The sequence below is a fragment of the Poecilia mexicana genome, unplaced genomic scaffold (genome assembly GCF_051168715.1).
Source record: "Poecilia mexicana isolate PSO_F unplaced genomic scaffold, ASM5116871v1 scaffold_2, whole genome shotgun sequence".
NCBI lineage: Eukaryota > Metazoa > Chordata > Actinopteri > Cyprinodontiformes > Poeciliidae > Poecilia > Poecilia mexicana.
Window position 1 is genome coordinate 30,843,086 of NW_028263371.1, and position 23,372 is coordinate 30,866,457.

Sequence of the window (23,372 nt, forward strand, 5' to 3'; positions counted from 1 at the left end):
TCCATGCCCAACTGAGTTAAGTCGCTTAGAAATATACTATCAGATATATGCAGGGTTGTAAAATTAGTCAATGCAAACATCCTCTAAAACCCCCCCCCCAAAACATTATGTCATGTTTTCCTTGATCGTCGTATTTCACAGCTCTTTGTGAATTTGCAGTCTGTTTAATTAGCAGCAGAGGGAGAAATTTTGAAGCCTTGTTCAAACTCTGGCTAAAAGTGGCTTGTACTTCACATGCCTTCATCCCCGTTGCCCTGCTGCTTTATGTGTGTGAACATTTGAGCTGCTTAAATTGGAGTAAATGTGAACAAACACAAATGTTTAGAAAATCCTAATGTGTACATCACTAAAAAAAATCGTTTTACAACCTAATAGTTAGAGAAAATCTTGATTGTGGAGGAATGCTGCACTGCAGCGAAATGCAGCAATATTAAAAAGGCCTCGGGCCTTTTTAATATCTTATGTTTATTTAGGAGGATTTGAGAAAAAGGGATGAATAAAGCTGCATTCCACCATTTTCTGACGCGGGTCTGTGTGCATTATCTATTTGCTGTGGAGTTGTTCCTTCCAAGAAACAACAGATTCAGCCGTGTCACATGGAAGCAGCCTGGATGGTGACGAAACAGGCTCTCTGATTATTTCACAGTCATCAAAGGAAGCTCGTTATACCAGACAGTCACACAATGATCTGTTTACCGCAGCCAGCCCCCGTAGAAACCCACCGAGTCCCCAGTGACAGACTTCATCATGAGATTACGAGATTACAGGTGTGGACATGTGTTCCCCAGGCTTGATTGATTATTAAAACAGCTACTTAGATACTCACATGTTCTCAGATGAAGACCACTTTGTGCTTATGTCCCACAGCTGTGTGACTCCCTTTTATTTATTTTTTTCTATTCAACCAGACCGTGTTCGATTTTCTTGAACATTTTCATTATCATTACGTCCCTAAGTTTACCTTAAATATTTCCCTTCACAGCTGATTAGCTACTGTTCTCCTGTGGTCCCCACATCATGATGTTGCCACCACTTGATTTGTTACATTTTTCAAATTTCATTCAATTGCATTTTTAAGAGTATAATGAAGCTTTGCTTTAAGGGGTCACCAGGAGCAGATGGATCTCACTCTCCACTAATCAGGTATGCAGCACACACAAACACAGACATGCAAAGTGCTGTCATGTGACTGGGCAGGGCCTCATAGGTGTGGTAGTCTTAGACTGCTAAACGGGGATTAGAAGGGAATAGAAATTTCTCCGTCTCCCTGGACCAACTCCTTCTGTCACTTCACAGAGCAGAAGAGACAGCTGAAGGAGAATGAGACCAATCGGCGGACACAGGTTAGTGAACAGCGTACAGATGGATTTATTAGAAGAGTTTCTGAATGTGACAGCATGTCTTCCCACAGCTCTAATCCCTCTGCTTTAAGAAACAAAGTAAGCTTATTTAGAAGCTAGCATTACAGGGAAGCTAGCCATGTTTACAAGAGTTTAGCTGATGGTATTGGTATTATAAAATATTTTACTTCTTAAGTTAGTACCCTCTTTTACATATATAAAAACAGCACTTTTCTGTTTAATCCTTTATCTATTCATATTCATATCATTTAAACTTTTTCATATATTTTTATATTACAACTTCAGTCTTCAGTATTTTTAATGAAGCTTTATGTGACTGACCAAGAGCGCAATTGCGAACCTTTTGGTCTTTGTGCAAAACTAACAGATCATCACAAAGGTGGAGCATGGTGGTGGTAGGATAATGCTGTGGGGATGCTTTTCCTCATTAGGCATAAGGAAGTTGGTCAGAGTTGGGAACCATCCAATTCAAAATTTTGTATGTAAAAATATAATTTAAAAACTACTTATTTTCCTTCTTTTTCACAATTAAGTGCTATTTTGTGTTGGTGTGTCACAGAAAATCCTCTCTATAAATTGATGTTTGTGGTTGTCATGCAAAATGTCGCTGACAAAATTAGAAGATGTCTTGATAATATCTAAAGGAGAAAGCAAGTCACCACTCCACAGATTCAGAAATAGATAGATTTCTAAGGGAGGGGCTAAGGGGAAGTACGCCAATGCTGTAAGGACCGCACCTGATACAAGCTACATTATAAATTAAATAGATGTTCTCTGTAATATCGGCTATGTAGACAACAAAAGCAGCTGTAGGTAAAAATAAGCGGTGGTGGGTGGTCGTGTGTGAGCGCGTACCACCGCGCTGGGAGAAAAGGGGGGCGGGCATGAAACAGGCGCGTGCTGACGAGTTGACACACAGCTGTTTAGCTGGCACGCGCCACTGAACTGATGTAAATCTTGGAAAACCCAGTGAGACGGACTGTTGGGTTTAACCGAACTGGTTGACGAGGCCGAACTGCACCAAACTGAGTTTAAGCTGAGCACAGAGAGCTTTTGAAAAACAACTAGCAAGGACGAAGAGTGACGAAGTAAAACTTAGCAAGGCAGCCGACGGTAAGTTGCTCTGTCATTCCCTGGGAAACGCTTGAGTTAGCAGCTGTGGTTTCAACTGAGGTCTACCTTTGCTTCTTTAACTTTTGAGGAACTTTACAAGGCTGAAGTAGAAAAGTGACATATTTTTCAGTATTTTATTTTGACTTGAATTTGATAAGCTAAGTAAAGGAGTTGCTTTGTTGTACTTGAAACAGCTGCGTTGCTACATTTTAAGTGAAGACAGGGCCGATCCAAGATTTTATGGGGTTCTACTTGATTTGTGTCTTGGGCCAAAGGTGCCACCCTAACACTGCATAATTTGCTTTTATTATTGAAATAAAATTATAAATATATAAATATAAAACATGTCTAAGTTTCTTAAATATATAAATAATTTTGGGACTCATTCTTGAAACACATTTTATGTAAAACATAATTTAATATATCTCAGTTTTTTAAATTGCTTTACATTTCATGTACTATAGTCTATCTTGAAATAATTTAATCTGTCACCTTAGTTTGTCAAGTGGACATCTGAACCAGCAGGTCAGTTTAACTGAAGACCTGCAACATGAAATAAACATGCTGCAACTCTTGAGTATGAAATATTTAAAGTAAATACATGAATTATGTTTTGAAATATTTTCCCACAATTAAATATTTTTCCATATTTTATTGACCTCACACCTTTCCCTCTAAAAAATCTATTTTAATAAATTTCAATGTTCTGTTAAATATTTTATGAACTTTTATTTTTCTCCCCAAATTTTCTAAACGTATTTTTCTACCAAATTTTAGTTTTACAATCTATACCCATTTTATTCATATCTAATCATATTAGTAATATATTAAAAATTACGCTCAGTCAACTTTAAACATTTATTTTAAAATAAAAAAAGCTGCTCTTCACATTTCATCCAACAGTAATGAAAGTATTTTTGTAAAATAAAATCCCTTGAGACAGAAACTGTATTTTCCATGATGCATTTTGCTATATATTAAAGTTCTTGAAATCCTTTTGCAAATCTTACATCCTGTTTATGAACTGCTTTTTATTAGGTGTACAATTTGTGTTTCAGGAGATAAACCTGATACTGGATGCAGTCTCCGATTCCCAGTGGACCCTGAGTGCTCTGACTGTCCCCTGAGATGGAAGAAATAAATCCGCTAGAAAGGGAACACTCGCTGTGCGTCGTTCTCCCAGCGGGGATTGAAAAGAACATTACAGTGCATGGAAGGTGAGCTTTATCGCTTTTTTTTTTTTTTTTTTTTTTTAACAAACTGCGACTGCTGGAATCTGTAAAACCTTTATGTGCTACAACACACATCACAACTGCATCTTAAGTAGAGTGAGAACACCTAATGATTTTTTTTTTCTCTTCAGTAAACCAGTGATGGACTTACTGGTGACACTGTGTGCAAATTACCATCTCAATCCTTCTGATTACACTGTTGAGTTCCTGTCGCCTAACAAGAACAACATCAGCTTCAAGCCAAACTCTCCTATCGGCTTGTTAGAAGCCGAGAAGATTTTGTTGAAGCCTAAAGGGACTGAAGAAAAAACAAAGAAGCCGTACATGCCCGAAGTAAGAATTATTAAAAGCAAGGCGGGGTGAGGGCCTAGAAGCAAAATGTATTTTTAAATTTTTTTTTTTTTTTTTTTTTTTTTTTACATTTCAGGCAACCGTACGTTTACTGATCAACTACAATAAGTCCCACAAGACAGTGTTGCGGGTGAATCCCAGGCTGCCGCTGGAGACGGTTCTGCCGGCAGTGTGCGACAAGTGTGAGTTTAACGTGGAGACGACCGTCTTACTGAGAGACCTGCAGTCCAAAGAGGCGCTGGATTTGACCAAGACCTTGAACGACCACGGATTGAGGGAGGTGTTTGCTAAAGACACAGCAGCTCAGGACTCCACAGACTGCCAAAGTAAGTCAGCTGGAGAGGTATGTTGAATAGCAGACACACAGAGACCCTCTTTTGGCTTTTATTTAAGATATAAGGTGTTTATTGTCTTGTACTTCTCCATGGATGGGGAAAAAATATATATATTTTTTTCTGTAATGGTGAGTGGTTCTCCACCATTAGCACATTTATTAGCGCATTCACGAGGTTGGTTGACAGCGCCAAGACCCTCCTCCTGGCTCTGATTGATTGTTTTTTTGTCGGGATCACTGTATTTCTTCAGAGTAGCACAGAGAGGAGGCGGAAAAGCTCCATATTTTCACAGATTTTCTGCCTCATATGAAACTGTCACAACATGGTGTTAGTTTTAACAAATATGCTTTGTTTACCAACTTGTACTATAGGTTGAGTTATGGAAACTAGAATCCGTGAGAAGGAAATTAAAAATAGCCAGGAGTTTCTGAATGAAAAGCATATTTTTCTGTTTCGTAGAAAAATAAAACCTGAAAAGATTTTCCTGTTTTCTTGTTTTAACAGCTGGCACACCAACAGAGATCATCTCACCAACTCCATCACAAGGTAGCACACACACATACACACACACACACACACACACACACACACACACACACACACACAGATGCATGTCATGATTTAACATGCACTACCGCTAATTATTTAGTGTGTAACATGCCAGCCTTTTCTCTACTAATGTTGGTATTTCTTAGACTTGCAAAGGAAGGAAAGGAAACAAAGGAAAAGAGGCTTCTTTAGCTTTTTCAGAAGACGGAAGAAGAAAAATGAAACGGTATGCTTTTTGCATTTGCTGGAGCTTGATTGAGAATGTTTTATTTTTACAAGCTTACATTTTACTTTTTGGTAGAACGGATCGGTGAGTGCTCCTACGTCTCCTTGCCTGGGGAAGCAAGTAAGAGTCCGTGGGAATTCAGAGAGCGTTTCGTCAACCAACACCCTGCCAGCCGACACGCCCAAAAAGCGCCCAGCGCCGCAGCCCCCTGTTGCCGTGTCCCACAGTGTCCCTAGCAACCTGAGCACCTGCTCTATCCAAGGAGCACAGGTATACCAGGAAATATCCGTTCTCTTCCTCTTGTTTTAACAACTCCAAAACATTTTTATTGTACCTTGAAATGAATTCAGGCAAACAAAAATCCACTGTGCAAAAAATGTCTTCTATAGTCATCTGGAGAATCTACTTTAAGGAGTACAAAGAGGAGGGCTCCTCCCCCTCCCTGTGCAAACGCACAATATGAGCAGAGAGAGGAAACTGATGTGGGAGGTAAGATTGTCCAGTTGTTTTTATTTTGCCCCTTGGTGTTTACCAATAAATACCGCTTTTACAGTATTTAAAAAGGAATTCTCTGAATTACTGATTTCCCCCCCAAATCGTCACAGCGTCACTCAATGCCAAAAGAGGTCACGTTAAATCAAGATTAAAATGTCACTGCAAATGGCATCAAATGGAAGATTTAGCAGCTAAATCCGTAGCTTTTTATCAGTCCTGAAACAGTTTAACCCCCGTTTAGGGCAATTAAAGTGACCCTTGTTCATAGAGCGTATTGGTTCCTGCCTGTTTGGAGATAAATCCCTCTATTGTCCACGCTTTCATTCCCTCTGTATTAATCTGCCTGCTGTTTCCCTACTGCTTCCCCTCTGGCTGCATTGCTCCCTCTTATTGATTCGCTTTTAGACACAGGAGGTTGTAGTTTACATGAGCAACATTTGATCGTGCCGTTTTTTCTGAGTGCTCCAATTAAAGACCTAATTGCTTGCAACTCCAGCCTTGTTTGTGTGTTGAGCCAACATGTCGCTTTGCTGAGCTGGTGTTGATGTAAGTCTGGAAAAAGCGACTCCCAGCCAAGATTTGACGGTCAGCAAACATCCTCCTTGCACATTGGAGGCCTCCCGTAATCTAGAACTCCCTCTCTGTTGATGGATTTGCTGGTCATTTGCTGCTGTTTGTTGGAGGTTTATGAGCGTCTTTGTGGAAACCTTTCAGACTGAAGCTGAGCTCTTTCTCCTTCCTGCTGCAGACTCTGTTCCCTGAAGGGAGTGATTGAGGGATCTGCTCTTCCTCTTCTCCTTCCACCACCCCCTCTTCCTCTCTCCGTCTACTTCCTGCATTGGCTTCTTCCTTCTTCCCATCCGTCTGGCTTTCATGGACATTGCCTTTACATCATAAATCTGTTTTCAAACTTTTTGTCCTGAACATATCTGATCTTTTTTTTTTTTTTTTTTTTATATAACTTCAGTTTCATTACGGGTGGGATTTTACAAAACGCATCATGGTGCCTCTTAATCAACAAATTTGACAAACTATGGGAGCATTATTATTTCAAAAATGATAAATGTTCTGTTTTATTCTATTTCTTGATATAGTATATATTTACTTCTGTCAACTTCCAAGTCGTTTTTATGTTTTGTTCTTGATTAAAAGTGGGGGTTTTTTTTGTAATTTTTTTTAAAATTAAATTTTTCGCTTTCAAAATAAAAGTAAACAGAATTTCAGTACTTCAGATAACGCGAATGCCTTTGTTTTTAATTTTTCACAAGCTGTCGAATCGACAAGCATTTCTCCTCCGCTGCATTTTTTTAGATTTCATTTCAAAATTAATTGCTAAAATAATGATTTACTGTGGCAGCAAGCAAAACTGGAAAAAAAATGGGGATGGAAGTTCAGGGTTTTTACAATAGATCATCACAAAATTGTGCATAATTTTTTAGTTTTTTTTATTAAGATTTTCTTTCAGTTATGTCTATTTTTTTTCTTGCTACTTTTCCATAAATGCCAAAAAGTTTAAAAAACACACTGGACTCCATTTAGGTCATAAAAAATCCAAGATGTGACAGCAGTACAAAAAAAAAAGTTTTTTTTACACCACAAGTATCTGAATTATGAAGTGCTTCATGGAAACAATTTCACCCAAATTGGCTACATTTTTTTCTTCCAATTTTGTTTCCCTTTTCGAGAAGAGCTCATATTTCAATAAAATTCTTCAGATAAGTGTTTTCTGTTTCTAACCTGTTAACGACTTGAAGAGAGCTTACTGAGAACCTTCTAAGGCAATACAAAGATAATTATTTTTCACTGGAAGTCCACTTTAGAAGAGGGGAAAGTGTTCTTTCTTTCTTTTTTTTTTTTTTATAAATTGTTGATTTCTCTCATATTTCCTATCATTCAAAGAGTCCCTGAAGACTCTGGAAGAGCTGAGAGACACTGATGATTCCTTGTCCTCTTCAAACCCCTCACTGACTCGTCTTCATGAAGCGCCCGACTCGTATCGCCCTTCGTTTCGAGGGAGAGACCTATCTGATGCCCGATCGGCTCTCGCTAAAGTCCTCACATCCTCGGTCTCCAAAGGGACGCTCGTGAGGCGTTTGAGAAACTCCGCCGCCTTCCCAAACTTCAACGTGACATCCTGCGTGTCTACGACTTCAAAGTGTCTGGATGACAGAGACCCCTGTGCAGAGCGTGAGTCTGTTTTCAGATCTAACCTCCCGACTGAGAGCGAGTGGACGGAGCCAGAGCAGAGGACTGGATGGACTACCTTTAAAGTTGTGCCCCTAAAGAAACCGGCTTCCTCTGATCAAGAGATGATGCACGACACTCAGGACCGCTCTGAATTACCTGTAATTGATGACAAAGAAACAACCGAGAAACGGAAGGAAGAGGAAGAACCAGAAGTTACACCTGCGCCAGTAGATGGTTGTGATGGTGAAACGGCCAATGATAACTCAGAAAATCAGAGCGAGTTTGGTCTGAGTCCTAATGCAGACATGGTTCCATGTAGTTCATGCATTGATGAAAAGGTTGAAGAGGATGTTTCACATGAAGAAGATGAGGAAGCTGTCTTCCCTCCCCCTCCTCCACCTGTTGTTTTCACAGAGGACATGGAAATTGTGGAGAAAGAAGATTCCCAAGCTAGTCCCATCTTGAATGGCCACACAAATGCATTTAGCATAGCTCACAACAACGTTTCCTCCACCGTATCTGACCAGACGACTGTAACGCCGTCCAGATTTGCCCAGGCAGTAGCCCTGGCCGTGCAGAGGGCCCGCCTGCAGAGATTGGACCTGGGTGTGGGCTCAGGCCCTCAAGCCTCCGGCGGTCCAAACGGCACCCTTCCATCGCATTCCAGGTCTTCGTATCAGTATGGTAAGTTCCTACCTTTCAGTGCCTTGCAAAAATATTAATACCCTTTTTCAATATAAAAAAAACTTCAATCATTTTGTCTAGTTTGTTTCTTATAAATAAACACTGAGTACCTGTGAAATGGACATTTTTGCCCTTTGTTTTGTTCTAAATCATCCACTCAGATTGGGCGGAGATCATCTCTGGTCTTCAGTTGTTGCAGAATCTCAATTAAATTTGGTCAAAACAGAATAAAACACATTTGAAGTTTGTGTAATGTGACAAAGTGGAAATGATGACCGGTATCAATACTTTTGCAAGGCACTGCTGTATTACCTGTTGGTTAACACTCTGCTTCTTAAACAAGTTTTTTTTTTCTTTAGGTGCCTGACCTGCGTCTGTGTCCAGCTACATATGAGGTTCAGCTTTCAGGACGGACTAAAGATACCGAGTTTAGGGTTTGACCTGACCTAGACCAGTTCATAGTTTTCCATAAGCTATGCTGCTTTTTCTCTTTTCAGTTTTCATTTAATGTTCATGTGTTTAAAAAGAAATGCTTTGCTCTGGAGAATGCCAAATGTATAGGTTAGAGTTACTGATGGATGGAGATATATATAATTTTTCTTTTCTTTTCGGTCAGCATGTGCCAAAGTGGATGTAATGCTGATTTGAAAGCTTTTTGTTGTTTATTTATAACAAAGAATAAGTAACCTTTATTAATAGTACATATTTTTGAGAAATATTTTTTTTAGGGTGGTTTGGTTTGCAGCCAGCAGGTGGCAGAAGAGTGTTGCTTGTAAATCTAAAATCCAAACAGCATCTTTTTTTTTTTTTTGTAAGATTGTCATAAAATCCATTCTAGTGGATTTATCCCTGAAAATACACCACACAATTTTATTGCAATTTTAACCAAAAATATTTGTTTAATTGTGTTTACCGAGTAGCCATGAAAGCAACGTCCGTTTCAGGGACACGCCTAGAATAAAAAGAGCCCAACAAAAAGCTGCATGTATTATTGCATTTTTGATCATTCCAAGCAAACAAAATAAGGGGGGGAAGGTAAAAAAAATATATATAAATAATAATAAAAAAAAAACTCCAACATTCTTGTTGGAAGCATCAGTTTTATGCCAAGCATTTCATCGCCCTTGTGAGTAAACTCAGTCCACTTTGCTCACATGCACTTGCTGTTGTCTTCAGTGGACCCGTACCTTGGGGCAATGCTGCGCAGCTATACTTGGGTGCCAAAAGAATCCGTGCTACTATATGTATTGATCCAGCCGTGGCCTTGGAGGAACAGCGGGGAGCTGTGTGAGCTGGAGACCCAGCCAGAACCGCCTGTGGCTAAAGCTCCCAGTTTGCCAGGCCTGGACTGAGTGGGCTCGCTTCAAGACTCCCTCTTTCTCTCTCCTTGCTCTATCTGAAGGCACAGAGAGAGAGAGAGAGGAGGGCGGGTTGCTAGAGGATGATGGGAGGTGACCATTGACCCTGTCGTGTTTCTGAAGTGCTCCCCCCAGAGGGGGCGCCTGGCCCTCAAGGGCACAGTTGTGTTGCACTGCCATTGTCATGAAGAATGCCATCATGGCCCCTGAGGAAGAATGCCACACCGAGCCTTTTATTTAAGATATGTGTGTAAATATACATAGCGTGGCCTCTGGAGCCTCTTTATACTTGTGTCTTGGTCTAAAAATGTGAAAAAGTTTCGACTTTCCAGCTCAGAATTATGACGTCCAGCGTAGCTGACAACTTTGGCATTATCGTTTTATGCACGAAAAGGTTGAATCCCAACATGAGCACAACCATCCCTGATCACACAGACACAAGAAAGCCAGGTCTGTAATGCAGGAGAACATTTAATGCTACCCTGTCATGGAGAATTACAGTAATGGTGCTAATTGATGAGCAATACTAAGAGCCTATTTAAGAAATTGGATTAATATCAGGTGCAAAAACACAAAATCTCACAAAGTATTTTTTGTGTAGGTTCCAGTGCAAATGTATTAGTTCACTTGAAATAAAACAAAACTCGCAAGTTTTGTCTTTCACTTATAATATGGGGAAAATGTCTTGTGATAAGTGAAATTATTTTACTATAAAACAAGCTCCTATTTCTTGCTTAAAAGTTACTTGTCAGTCAGTTTTGTCTTATTTTAAGTCTAGTAAGATATTTGCACTTGAAACTAGACCAAAAATACTGAAGATTTTGTGTTTTTGCAGTGTATAGGTGGACTACCAACGTAGAGGAACAAGGTTTTTAAAGAGTTTCAGATGACAGTTCTGATAGATTAGATTCTCTTTGGTGAAATGTCAAATGTCAGCTAGAACGTGACTGCAACCCTTTTCCCACCTGTTACTGCACACTGCTGTTCAGCAGCAGAAAGGAGGCAGTGAAAATTAAAATAGAAAGATTTGGACAGAAAAAAAAACTCAGTAAGATGCTTATTTGAAATAAAAAAATTGAAGACAATCCCTTTCACCCTGTAAGACCTAGCTTCATAATATTACATCAATTATTGACTTTTTTTTTTTTTTTAATTCAAACTTGCATATTAAACCCTATTGTTCAGTAAATAATTGATTTAATATGCATGTTTGAATAAAAAAAAAAAAGTCAATAATTGATGTAATATTATGAAGCTAGGTCTTACAGGGTGAAAGGGATTGTCTTCAATTTACTGACTGAGCTCTTGCTTAGTTAAGCAAGAGCTCCGTGAATATCTTTGTGATTCACTCTACCAGAATATTCAGAAAGAAAGAAACTGCCCCTTCAAATTCTTTTGGGTGACCCTAACATCGTCTAGAACATATTTAATATTACATTTTCATAAAACCTCACAAAAACAACAAAAATCTCTGAAAAAATGTTTTCATCTCCGAAGTATTTCAATAAAACTATCGACAAGGTTGAACTGTCCCCCCCCTAATTTCTGGGTCTTCCAAGGATAAAATGAAGAAAAAATTATCAGCAGCACCAAATTCACACCATGAAAAACAAGCTTAAAACAATTAAGATAATTAATCATTACAGCTGAGTCTAGCTGAGTGTTTTCATCATTCATTTGGAGAAAATTCTGATCCAACCCCACAAGTGATATTGACACACTGAATCAGTGACTCTAATAGAATGTGGTCATACAGAAATATGTGAAATTTAATGAGTCCTGAGAATGCAGCCTTGAGGAACCTCACGTGGGTTTTGTTCCTTTCAGTCTGCCAAGACGGATCTGAACCAGTCACAGAAGATTTTGATACACAAATGTCAAGAGCATCCAAATTAAACTGGGTTTTCAGAACCTTGGAAAACATGAGCAAAGAAAAAAAAAACTCAGCATATGCTGGGAGTTTTACATTTTTTTAAGTTTTTGAAAATTCGGTAATTGGTCAAAGTGAATTAAAGGAAGATTGTATGGTTGCAATCGCTGGGCGACTGATTGGTGCCACGCTGCACCGGAATCTCGTGTTTTCATGGACAGGAAGATGTCATAAAACAGTGAAACCAACTTATTTAAGCTCGATGAAGGAAACTCCACAAACTTTCTCTAAATTGAAAAGATTTTCTGTTGTAAAAGTTTAGAGGTTACTTTATTTTAGTAAAAAAAAAAAAAAAAAAAAAGAAAATCTGATTTGACTCACACACTGCACTGTGAGTACACTCCAAAAAACTCAAACTTAAATCAATACCATAATAGCCGGCCCACACAAGTGGAGGTAATGCACATTTAGCATTTATTTATTCTTTCATCTTTTTCATTCATCTCTATTTAGTTCTCCATCTGATGTATCTGGCTTGTGGTTTGAGAATGCCCACGAGCTGCTAGGAGTCGGAATCTGATTATAAAACAGCAACCAGGCCCGAGGCGAGCTTCGCTAGATCCACCATGTCTGATGTGTGTCCGGGGCGCACATGTGCAATTCGCAGACTGCTAATATATGTGTGTTTACATGGCACCTTCCATGCCTGGGTAGAAATAATCAATAGATGAATCACCCAAAGCAGTGGAGCTCTCCCCAGGCAGTGTGGTGCAGCTTAATGCTATTCTTTTCATTCACCTTGGGAACGGCATCCATCAGGCCTCCCCCCAAATTGAGGCACTGTTGCCTAAAACATCACCAGCGCTTGAGGGGCTGCTTGGAAAGTGATGCAGGGAGAGCGCAGTTGACCTCTCACCTCCTCCATGTTTTTGCTTGCTTCCCTCCTCTTTGGCGGAGCGGCAAATCACAGAGTTCCAGGCTCATTGGCATTGTCAGGCGCTTACAGTAGTGTTTCTCCGTATTGTGCTGGTGGTTAACTGGTTCAAATGTTATGGAAATGATATTTACCTCTTCTCTGATCCCGTAAACTCCAAACAGGCAGGCTTCGTTTCTTGTTTTTTTTTTCTTCTTCTTCTTTTTTTACCCCCAGATGAGGGGGAAAGCGCTTAAAGGAGGCACTATGTGTACGATAAGAAAAAAACAAAAAATATATAAAGCAGGCAGGGAAAATGGAAACGGAGCAGCGTGGCGTTAAGCAGAAATCAAATAGTTTGTGAAACTGGATCTGCAGCGCCTTGCAATAGGTATTCATACATCTTTAGTTTTTCCAATTTGTGTTGTTACAACTTCAAATTATTATTTAATGCTACATGGCTCCTTTTTTTGTTTTTATAGATTAAAAATCTAAAATGTAGTATGGAGTTGTAGCCCTGAATAAAATTCAGTACAATCAACTGCCTTCAGAAATCTTTTAGTTTTTATATTTACACCTTATTTTAGTGCCGTAAAACAGAGAAGCAGGAACTGACAATATCATGGATAAAGCTAGGCTTTAAAATTCAGTAATACAGGCTGGGATTGGTGGAAGTAAGTGGGCCAAAATTATTTAGAATTAACTTCAAAAAGTGAAGGAGAAATTGCAAATTTATACTTAAACATATTTACACTTTTAAACATATTTGCATTTTTTTTTCTTTGCTTGGAGAGTTGAAAAAGTATTATTTATATTTTATATTATTTTCTTTTAGGAATCCATATTTGTTCTTTAATTTTATAATGAAACAGGTGCCATCTTGTTTGTTTGAAACTGAATCAAAAATAATTAAAACAGAAACAAATTTATTGATATTTATCCAAACAACTGTAGTCTAGCCTGCAGAATCAGGTCTAGTTTTAAGCCAACTATGTTTATTTTGTCCTGAGCTCACAACTGGAATCACTGGAATAAGGTAGTGGCAGCATTATGCTGTGGGGATCCCAAAAGTCCAAACCTAAAACCAAATGAAAATCCGTGATAAGGTCTGAAAGCCCCGTTGACTGATTGAAGTTGAGACATTTTTACAAAGAACTCCTTCTCTGATTTGCCACACTTTTCAGATCAAAATGTTCCCTGAATATGAACTATTTGGTCTATATAGAGTCCAAATAAGGGGTATGAATGTTTTGGCTATGCACTGGAAATCAAATTCCAGTTGTACCTGCCAGTCGTGTCAGTTTGGACCGTGAGTTTGACGGCTGCACATCTGTGGGTCAGCCCGTGTTGTTCTGGTTAAAAAGCCTTATCGCTCCGTCATTTTTCCTCATACATCCCTTATCACTGACTCCTCAGAGAGGAGGAGAAGGGGGGTAAACACAGCTTTCCTCTCTGATAAATGGCTCCGTGTCTCCTCTTCTACGCAGTGACAAACTGACACAATCATGGCAGTTAATTTGTCACCGGCAGCTCCTCCTTTGATCAAAACAGAAGCCCCTGCCCTCTTATTCTGTACAATAAAACAAATGAGCACTCGAATGCAAAACAGTATCCCTCCCCAGCCCCCCCAAACCTCTTTCCACTCTGATGTGCCACCAGCGCATTGTATCTTTGATTCTAATCACTCTGTGGCCGACTCCTGAAATCATTAATCTCACTGAGAACTCGCCGGGAAGCCGGACAGGTCGGGTGCAATGCCGGTTTGCAGCCAAAAGGGGGCACACTGATCCCTGGTTGGGATTTGGCTTACAGGGACGGATGTGGGGACAACACTGGATTTAGCAGGACCATTTAAGTACAGGCCCGGGACGGCTAGATGAATAAAATATGAAGAAAGTTGTTACATATTTGTTTTAGATTTTAAAGAACTTCTCCTGTTATCCTAAAGTGCTTGTTTTCTGCCTTATTAAATATTATCTAAAAGCCTGGTGATGGGATCTGCCCCAATCCTTAAAAAAACACACAAAAAAACACACAATCTTTATTTTTTTTGTCTGTCATCATTAATAATTCATCTCTTTTCTTGGATACTAAAACAACAACAAACAGAACAACAGCTCGGATAATGTATTCAGTCAAAAGCTCCATGTCTGGAGGAGGAGGCGAGGGGGGGACAGCGAAAATGTGCAGCGGAGTGAGACAAGAAAGCACCCCGACAGGGAGAGGCTCAATGTCACTCCGCAGCATGGCGGGAAGGAAGAAAAACAAACGCCGGAGGGGGAAAAAAAAAAAAAAAAATAATAATGAAAAAAAAAAGAAACTAAGAGAGTGGAAGACACAGTTTGTAAGTCATAAAAGCCCAATTAGAGGCATTAGGCTCCTCAAATGGAGGATTACAGTGAATAATTTGTGGCTGCAATTTTTTCCAGACTGATTGTGCCATTAATGTGGGTGACAAAAACGCATTTATTTTTGAGGAGGGCTTGCAGGAAAGCTTTCAAAGCAGAGGGAGAGAAAAAAAAACAATAATTCAAGGTTACATGTATGTGGTGCCAAATCTGCACCCCAGCTGTCCACTGACTCAGCCTCCTTACTTTAAATCTCGTCAACCTCCCCCTTCACACACACACACACACATCCAGTCACCCCTTCATTTGGAGTAGCTCGACCTTGAATGTCTCTGGTGTGAACCGGTGCCCCGGCTTTCACATTACGGCAGAATGGATCCTGACTCATTCAATTTAAACCCATCAAGAAAGCACAATACAAGGCAAATTAGCTGCCATTATTTAGACACGTTCTTAGCCCCCAACGCGAGGTTACGTGACAATTAGTTACATTTGTCTCCGATGTCTTCTTGGCTGTCCGCTTCTTCTCTAACATCCATAAGCTGCTAAGATTATGACCAGATTTTGGATTATGCAGCATAGAAAAGGCTTAGAGCCTAATTATCACACTTAAACCCATCTGCCTTGCTTGTTATTTTATGTATATAAAAAAAATAATTCAACAATCTGTGAATTTGTCATTAATTGGATCTTGCAGGTGATTGACTGGTCAAACGCTGACCATGTAAAATTTCAAAAACCTGTGTTGTGCTTAGAGATGTGGTATTTAACAATAAAAGAAGAATGAAAACTGAAGAAAACAACAACTTGTAAATTGTTCTGTAGAAAGGAATAAAGAAAATGCAACTTTTGGTGAGCACATCGTCAACACTGCCAAAACAAAATCTTTCCAAGTGTGGTCTAGTTTCTAGTGCAAATATCTCAGTGTACCTGAAGTAAGACAAAACTCACTCAAAAGTGACTTTTCAGCAAGATGCAGGAGCTTGTTTAGAGTCAATAAATCCTTAATATTGATGAAAAAAAAGGACTTGTTCCACTGCCAGATTATTTCATGTTTAATTTGGGGAAAATGTCTTGTTATAAGGTAAATAATCTGCCAATGGAATTAACATCTTTTTGTCATTATTAAGGAAATATTTACCTAAAACAAACTCCTATATTTGCTGAAAAGTTACTTGTAAGATAGTTTCACCACCATCCCAAGTGTACAAAGATAGAAACTAAACCAAAATTACTTGGTAAAATGTCGTGTTTTTGCAGTGAAGAAGTAGCCTTCATGCCCAAGGCCGGCTGTCCAAGCTAGTCCACCACGAAGGCAGACTGCAATATGCTACAAAAAAAAAGTCTCTAAAACCCATATTATATCATTACAAGATCTGTAACAGAATCTGGTAACTGTTCTTCTGGAAGTGTCAGGGTTTGTTGACAAGTTCACCATCGTAAAAGAGTTGAAAAAGTTGATCTGGAACTTGAATCATGACAGTAACCCAAAGCATCTCCATAAACCTGCCAAGAACTCATTGGGAATTAAGAAACAGAAAGTTATCTCAACTAAGTTCAGCGTACACTGTGGGAGGTGCAGTGCTAGAGAATATGGGTTTTTTAAAAAAGTATAATTAAGGTGTTTTCTTTCCTAATTGCTGAAAAAACGAAATTAGAAATCAGTTTATGAACCTTTTCTGAATAGAGTCCATACTTGTTGCCTGGCAGTGTATCGCAACAACAAGTCAGTCGGTGTTTGAAATCATTCGTCTTCCATTTATCAACAGGTCAAATACTGCAAGTCTTTGATAAATAATTTCTAACAAAAACTACAAAATGCAGAATTAGTAAAAACTTCTTTTCACCAAGCAGTAAAGTTCTCCGGAGTATGTTTTGTTTCAGTTTTGTAAAAATCTGGCAAAGGTTAGGGACAGATGCTTCGATAAATAAATGGGATGTCCTTGGATTCCCGTTATTTGCTGCTGGATTCCACTACTAATTGACACACATTTATTCTTTGCATGGTTTGTGTTTGCCATGTGAATTTATTTATTTATTTATTTATTTATTTATTTATTTATTTGGTAAAAGCCAGATTGGTGCATCCATAGATAATCATTGTAGAGTTTAGCGGAGATAGAGAATAGCTGTGAGAATGGCTCTCAGAATGAATCCATCAGAGATCACACAAAGGGACAGTAAATTACTTTTTCTTTTCTTTCCTTTTTACAGGAATAAAGATGTAGTACTTTATTTTTACCGTATGGGCGAGTGTGTTAATCATTTAGCTAGAATAGTCCAGAAAAACATTTTAGCTGACCCAAAATAGTTTACTGCAGGTGTATTTCCAAAACAATAAGCTAAGAATCCCTTTTTAATAAACCCCACTAATTTATCACCGTGACAAATTGTTCTGGATGATTTTGCGATAAACGATAATATTGTCGTTTTGAGACCATTTTCATCAAGTTCTACAATGGTAATAACATAATAAATCAACTTTAAACTTCTAGTGAACATTGGATACTGGAAGTGGAAGACATTTTAAACAGCATAAACAATATTTTCAGCCACAAAATCAAGGAGCAGCTTCCATAGCTTACTGTAATTATGTGAAACAACTATAACAGCCTTTTATTTATAGAGTGACCGTCACCAGCAACAGGTGTGGAGACGGGGGATTGAGTTGAGGTGTGTGTGTTGTGTTTTGCTCTCCTTGATTTGGGTAAATAAGTGTTATGGACCAGAGATCATGACTCTAGTTTGAGACTCACAAACTTTTGCCTCAACTTTGATTTATTCCCTAAGAACTTCAGACTTGACTTGGACTCCTGGTCTGAAACTCAAGTCTCATCTTTTTTTTTTTATTATTTATTTCCGGTCCACCTTTACAACAAAAACGAGGTACACATGTTCCTTTCTTGTCTTTAACGCACAGCTGCTTTTTTTTTTTTTTTTTTTTTTGTTCTGTAGAGAAATGCTGATAAAGCGCCGTAAAAGCTCTCGAGTTTCGTCGAAGAAGACGCGTCGGGAGCAGCGCCATTAACAGGTGCAGCTCCGGTTCTTTTGTGGCGCCTAAAGGGAGCTTTAACCTGCGCGCCGAAACACTTAGGGTAAACAAACATGAACTCCACGCAACAGCGGCCTGGAGTCTGCAATTCTGACTCAAATGCACTTCCAGCACAAAATTGTTCCACATTATCTGAGGAAGCTTTTAGAATTCTGGCACACACAAAAAAAGGCGCAATATGTAAAAAAAAAAAAAGCTTCTAACAAAACAGATGCTATATGTTGAGGGGAAAAAAGCTGTAGTTGTTGGAAAAACAAGCACAGTGTCTCCGCGCATCTGTCAGAAGCAGTTTGGTGGGAGTTAAATCTGTATTCATGAGTCCGAGTCCGTCCTGTTCCACACGCTTTGTTTCATCCAGGAGGAGTTAGCTCGGCCTAAACGCTTTCCTTTCCAAAACAATTTCCAGCTTTAAGATGAAACCTCCGTTGTTTTCCCTCCTCTTAAACTCCGCCGCGACTCGTGATTGCCACTGGCATCTCTCTCCCTGCATCGGCGTGGCGCCTCTTTTTTTTTTCTTTTTTTTTTTTTCCTCGCCGAAAAATAAAATCACATTATAGGGAGAGAAATAGTTAGCAAAGGAGCCATTAAGAGATTAGATGTTTTCAGGCGCTTGAAGGAAAATCTCTCTCTTGTGTGCCCTTCATTTGTCAGTGTCAGTAAAAAAGAGATGTTTTCCCAGCCAATTGAGTGATACATGCTGGAGCCATTGATTTCAGAGACTACAAAAATAGCACCTGGCTGTGTGTGTGCGTCTGTGTGCGTGCGTGTGCGTGTGTGTGTGTGAGAGAGTCTCTACTTTTTGTCCTCACCGTCTATTTCAAGGTAATAACTAAAGTTCTACATTGAAGAACGCGCTTTGAACTCGTTCTTAATTGTATGTTTTTCGGATATTGTAAAGATGGAGGTGTGTTGAGAGGGGGAAGCGGAAAAACTGACTCTTTCTGTCTCCAACGTAATATGAATTCATGGTGTGATACCTGGAGTTTATTAATTCAGGGCCACAGAGACAGCTGAATAATGAAATTTAATGAAAATTTTAGACGGACTAAAAGTCAGAGTGCTTCTGTCATTAATTTTAAAAGCTCACATACCGTCAGGCTTCGCTCAGTAATGATAAATTCCTCCAGTGGACTTCATCCTATATCCTAACACTTACCGGTGTGTGCGCGCGCGCGCCCATGTTTTTTTTTTATCCCTTGTATTCAAGGTTTTATTAAGATAAAATAATTTCAAGAAAATTACATATTTGAAAATGATTCACCTTAAAGAAAGGTTAGACAAAGAAAAGTATTTGTGACGACGAAAGAATCTGCCGCTAACGCTTTGCATGCTTCTTGAACTTCGGCGGTCGTGAACATAAGCAGGCTCGTCTTCCACCTCTAAGTGTCTCTGTATGTTCAAAGTTTTATCCTTCATTAAACATATTAAGCGTAAAAACAACATCTATTATAGAAGCCTTCTCTTTAATACTTTGTTAAGGGAAAAGGTTGCCAAAATGCCTATTGAATATTAGCTAAATGCTAGGATAACGAGAGTTTTTCATCATATTCACGAGCGATTTACTCTATGAACTGGATTAAATGGTTAGCTTGCTTAAACCAGCTTTGTTACATGGTCTTTTGCCTTTGAAGCAAATTTAATAAGCACATTTTGCATCAAAGACACAATAACCTTTGGGACTCAGAAAAAACCCCTCCTTCCTATACATCGGATGGGGATTTTCGTGGTTTTTATTCTTGCATGTCGCTGAATGTGACACCTGAAAATGATGCCCAAACATTAGCCACACACCAAGAAGGTCTTCAATTCACTTACCATCGTCCTGCCTTTTTAAATTTTTCTTGTAAAAGAAAAGTTTTGTCTGTGGGTAAAAACTTTTTAATTTAAGGAAAGTGAAAACAAACTGGCTTTGCAGTCCTAACCAACTTAATCATGTCATGACACTAATATGTCTATTTTGTATTCTATTGATCTTATTAATCATATTTTGTAACTTATTCAACCCATTTCTTTGTGTTCATATAATTGTACAAAATGTGTTGCCATATTCATTCCTTTGTGTTTAGTGTCTTAACTTACATTTTTGTTGTTTCTTGTACTTCCAGATTTATCTCCTTTAGTTCATCTGACTTTTTCCCTTTGGTTTGTTTCTTTGAGTTAGTTAGTTAGTTAGTTAGTTAGTTAGTTAGTTAGTTAGTTAGTTAGTTAGTTCTTGCCTCAGTGTTTAAGCTTCTGATAGTATGAACAATGATGTTTTGCTAAGTTTTTCTGTGACACCCACAGTGGTTCCATTGCCTGTTTCCTGTTTTTTCATGATATAAAAAAACAACTCTTCACTTTTCTGCCTGTATTTGGCATTTCAAAATGATTTCCTTATACAAAAGACCTATGAGCTTCCATATTTATTCAGTCAAATATTTCACGTAACTCCCATTGAAGGGACACGTTAAACTCAATAAAGCAAACCAAAGTGAGATCCTGAAAATATGAACAAATCAACTCATTTTGCCATCCAGTATTGTAAAAGTATCTAACAGCCTTCAGCGTTTTTAAATTATTTGAATTTGTTTCAAAATAAAGGTGCATTCTCAGCATTGCATGCCTCTTCAGTTAATGGGGTTATCAGCTTCTTTTCACACATGTTCAATTGCGTTCTGATTGAAATTAAACACCATTATGGCTGAAGCTTCCGGCTCAGTGCCTCACAAATATCATTTCCCTTCTCTTGTATACTTTTTTTTTTACCCTTTGCTAGCGGGAGATCGCAGATGTTATCTTAAAGCACCACCTTCAATTTGTCTGTTTTTGCTATCCCTCTTTGTCTCATTGTTTCACGTAAGATATTGAGCCCATCGTTGACCAAAGAGGATGCTGGCAGGAGTGTAAATCCAGTCAGATCCCTGTGGTTTGGTCATCCCATCTCACGTCCTGCGTACTCGACGCTATACCTCGGCCCCAGCATGGGCCACATTCAGCCAGGCATGGTGCTTTTGGACCAGCCACAGAAGCCCGAGGTTCTTTGACCCCAGAGGAGATTGGCTGCTCGGTAGCCCTGAAACGTATTGCTGTATGCCTTTGGGGACCGCAGTACGACTCCATACAGTGGGACAATGTGTTAGTTGTGGAGGCGTAACCAAATAAAAGGCTCAATACGGGATAAAAGATGATCCTCTTTGCTTTTTCTTTTTCTTTCTTTTTTTTTTCTTTTTTTGATCAGGGCTTGTTGTTGTAGTGTATTAAATACTCACACCGGTAGTGTTGTTTCTAGAGAAACTAATTATTAAATTAAATTAAATCTATTTTTGCTGAAAAAGAAAAAACAGGAAATATGTTGGACCAAAACTATTCCTCTGTAGTATGTGTTGTTGTCTAGAAGGAAAGCTTTCAGTTTGATTTTTGACATTCAAATTAAGCTGTACTATTTATCCAGACATGAGTTCCTCTTCACCAAGTTCTGACTATATTTTTTGGCCAAAACCATTTTTCTTATCATTTAAAATGTTTTTCCTTTCTACCTCAAAGTCAGCTTCACATCGTTCACATATTTCCACCAAGTTTGAGGTCTGGCTCGTATCCAAGATCAGAAAGTATCAGTGCCACTGGCAACAAAACTATCCTATATTATGACGTTGCCACTGCTATCCTTAACAGTTGTTGGGTGACACGAAGGCCAAACACTCTCTCCTCTAATAATGTATTGTCCTTGTGATCAAAATAGCTCAATATTTGTCTCATATGACTATAAATGTTTTCTTGAGAAGAGATTTAGTTGTGTTCATGTCATTTGTTCTAAATTTCAGCCAAAAGTCTGCAACATTGGTCTTTTTTTTGTTTGTTTTTGTTGGGCTCCTCTTAGTCTGGCGTTGCAGTAACTTCTGGTTCATGTCTGGCTGTTGGTTCCTGTCGTGCTCCTGAACTTTTAAACCAATTTTATTTAATCTAAGGGATGAAACATCTTATAAATTTGTGTCAAAACCTACATTGGACTCAGAAGTTGTTTAGAAATGACTCCAAAAATGTTCCCAACTCATATTAGTTAGACTTCCCCATGGTTCTAACTTTTAATCTGTTCGTTTAGTGCAAACAGTTTGTTGTGTGTATGTCAGAGTTGTGTTTTTGCCTTCAAATTTGAACTTTATCTCTACAGATAGCAAGTTCCTCTGGTCACCCAGGCATCCCTGTCACCACCACCAACGCTCACATACTGACAGTAAGTACGCCTTTTATTCTTAATATGCATGCTTGAAAACAGTCTACTAGGGAGGTGATGTTTCTTTAAAGCTTAGCCCGAATGAAAACCGAGCATTCTGGGATTTGCTGATCACCCAGAATAACAAAAACATTCTCTGAAAGAGTTGCAGCAGAAGAATTTTCTATTTTTTAGCAAAAGTGAAGAAAAAAAGTTGCATTCATCGTTGATGTGATGTTAAAATTTCAGTCTGATGTCCTGAAAGAAATTTTATTCAGCCAGATCTTTTGTTCCCCTCCGAAGATTTTCTTTGTGACAGCTGTGATCGTTTGTCACCTCAATTTTGCCATGTTTTTGAACACGTTCAGAGCAGCTATAAAAACTACAACGCCAAGTCAAAAGATGTAGCAGAAAATGATAACATAAGGAGGTTTGTAGAGTGAATGGAAATTATTGATGTTTAAATCTGAGGATGACAAAAGTTGGGAACTAGAGTGAGAGAGAGTATCTTCCAGAGATGATTATGCTTCTTTATTCCACTACATATATATCTGTATTTTAAAATTTCTGATGCTATTTACATTTTATTTATTACCTGCCTGGCTATGCTTGGGCACTTATACCGCTAAGGTTAGATTAAGGCATTAAAGTTAAGGTTTGTTTATTTTGGGTTACTCATTTTACCCACTTTCCAGTTAATCAGTTTGGTTTATCTCATAAAATCCTAATTAAAATATTTTGACATTAAATGTATGCTTGCAGTAGCTGCGTTTCCATTAACCATAAAACTGCGCAAATCAAAAGTACAAAAATAAGTTTATTGAATTGAAAATGTACCAATTTTCCGATTAAAAGGTTTTGTGAGGGATGAACTGGTTTTTCAGCCATAACAAAATAGATTTATTTCACAAAACTGCAACAGAAACACTTTTTTCGCATCACGAGTCATGTGATCAACAACCAGATGTTGCTACTGGCAAAAACGACAAAGAGGAAGATAGTTTGTTTTTGTGTTTTTTCAGACAATGTCACAGCATCACACAGTTCATAAAAAGTTGCGTGTCACTGTAAAATTGCAGACAACAATTTCTATATTTTTTCGACATTAG

At 38.6% G+C, this 23,372-nt stretch overlaps 1 protein-coding gene across 3 annotated transcripts; it reads left to right on the forward strand.

Annotated features, from left to right (window-relative positions):
- The first annotated feature begins 842 nt into the window (after positions 1-842).
- On the forward strand, positions 843-9,511 carry LOC106917587 (uncharacterized). 3 transcript variants are annotated; one of them, XM_088014506.1, is made up of 11 exons: positions 843-1,143; positions 1,297-1,343; positions 3,533-3,691; positions 3,838-4,039; positions 4,134-4,383; positions 4,897-4,938; positions 5,088-5,167; positions 5,243-5,437; positions 5,557-5,656; positions 7,562-8,533; positions 8,893-9,511. In XM_088014506.1, exons 3-11 carry the CDS (start codon positions 3,603-3,605, stop codon positions 8,898-8,900), a joined length of 1,938 nt encoding a protein of 645 aa, XP_087870632.1. In that variant the 5' UTR covers positions 843-1,143; positions 1,297-1,343; positions 3,533-3,602; the 3' UTR covers positions 8,901-9,511. The 3 variants fall into 3 exon arrangements, with proteins under 3 accessions (XP_087870632.1, XP_087870628.1, XP_014842176.2); XM_088014502.1 differs by lacking the exon at positions 843-1,143 and having other exon boundaries at positions 1,192-1,343; XM_014986690.2 differs by lacking the exons at positions 843-1,143; positions 1,297-1,343 and adding an exon at positions 2,151-2,474.
- Positions 9,512-23,372: the final 13,861 nt, after the last annotated feature.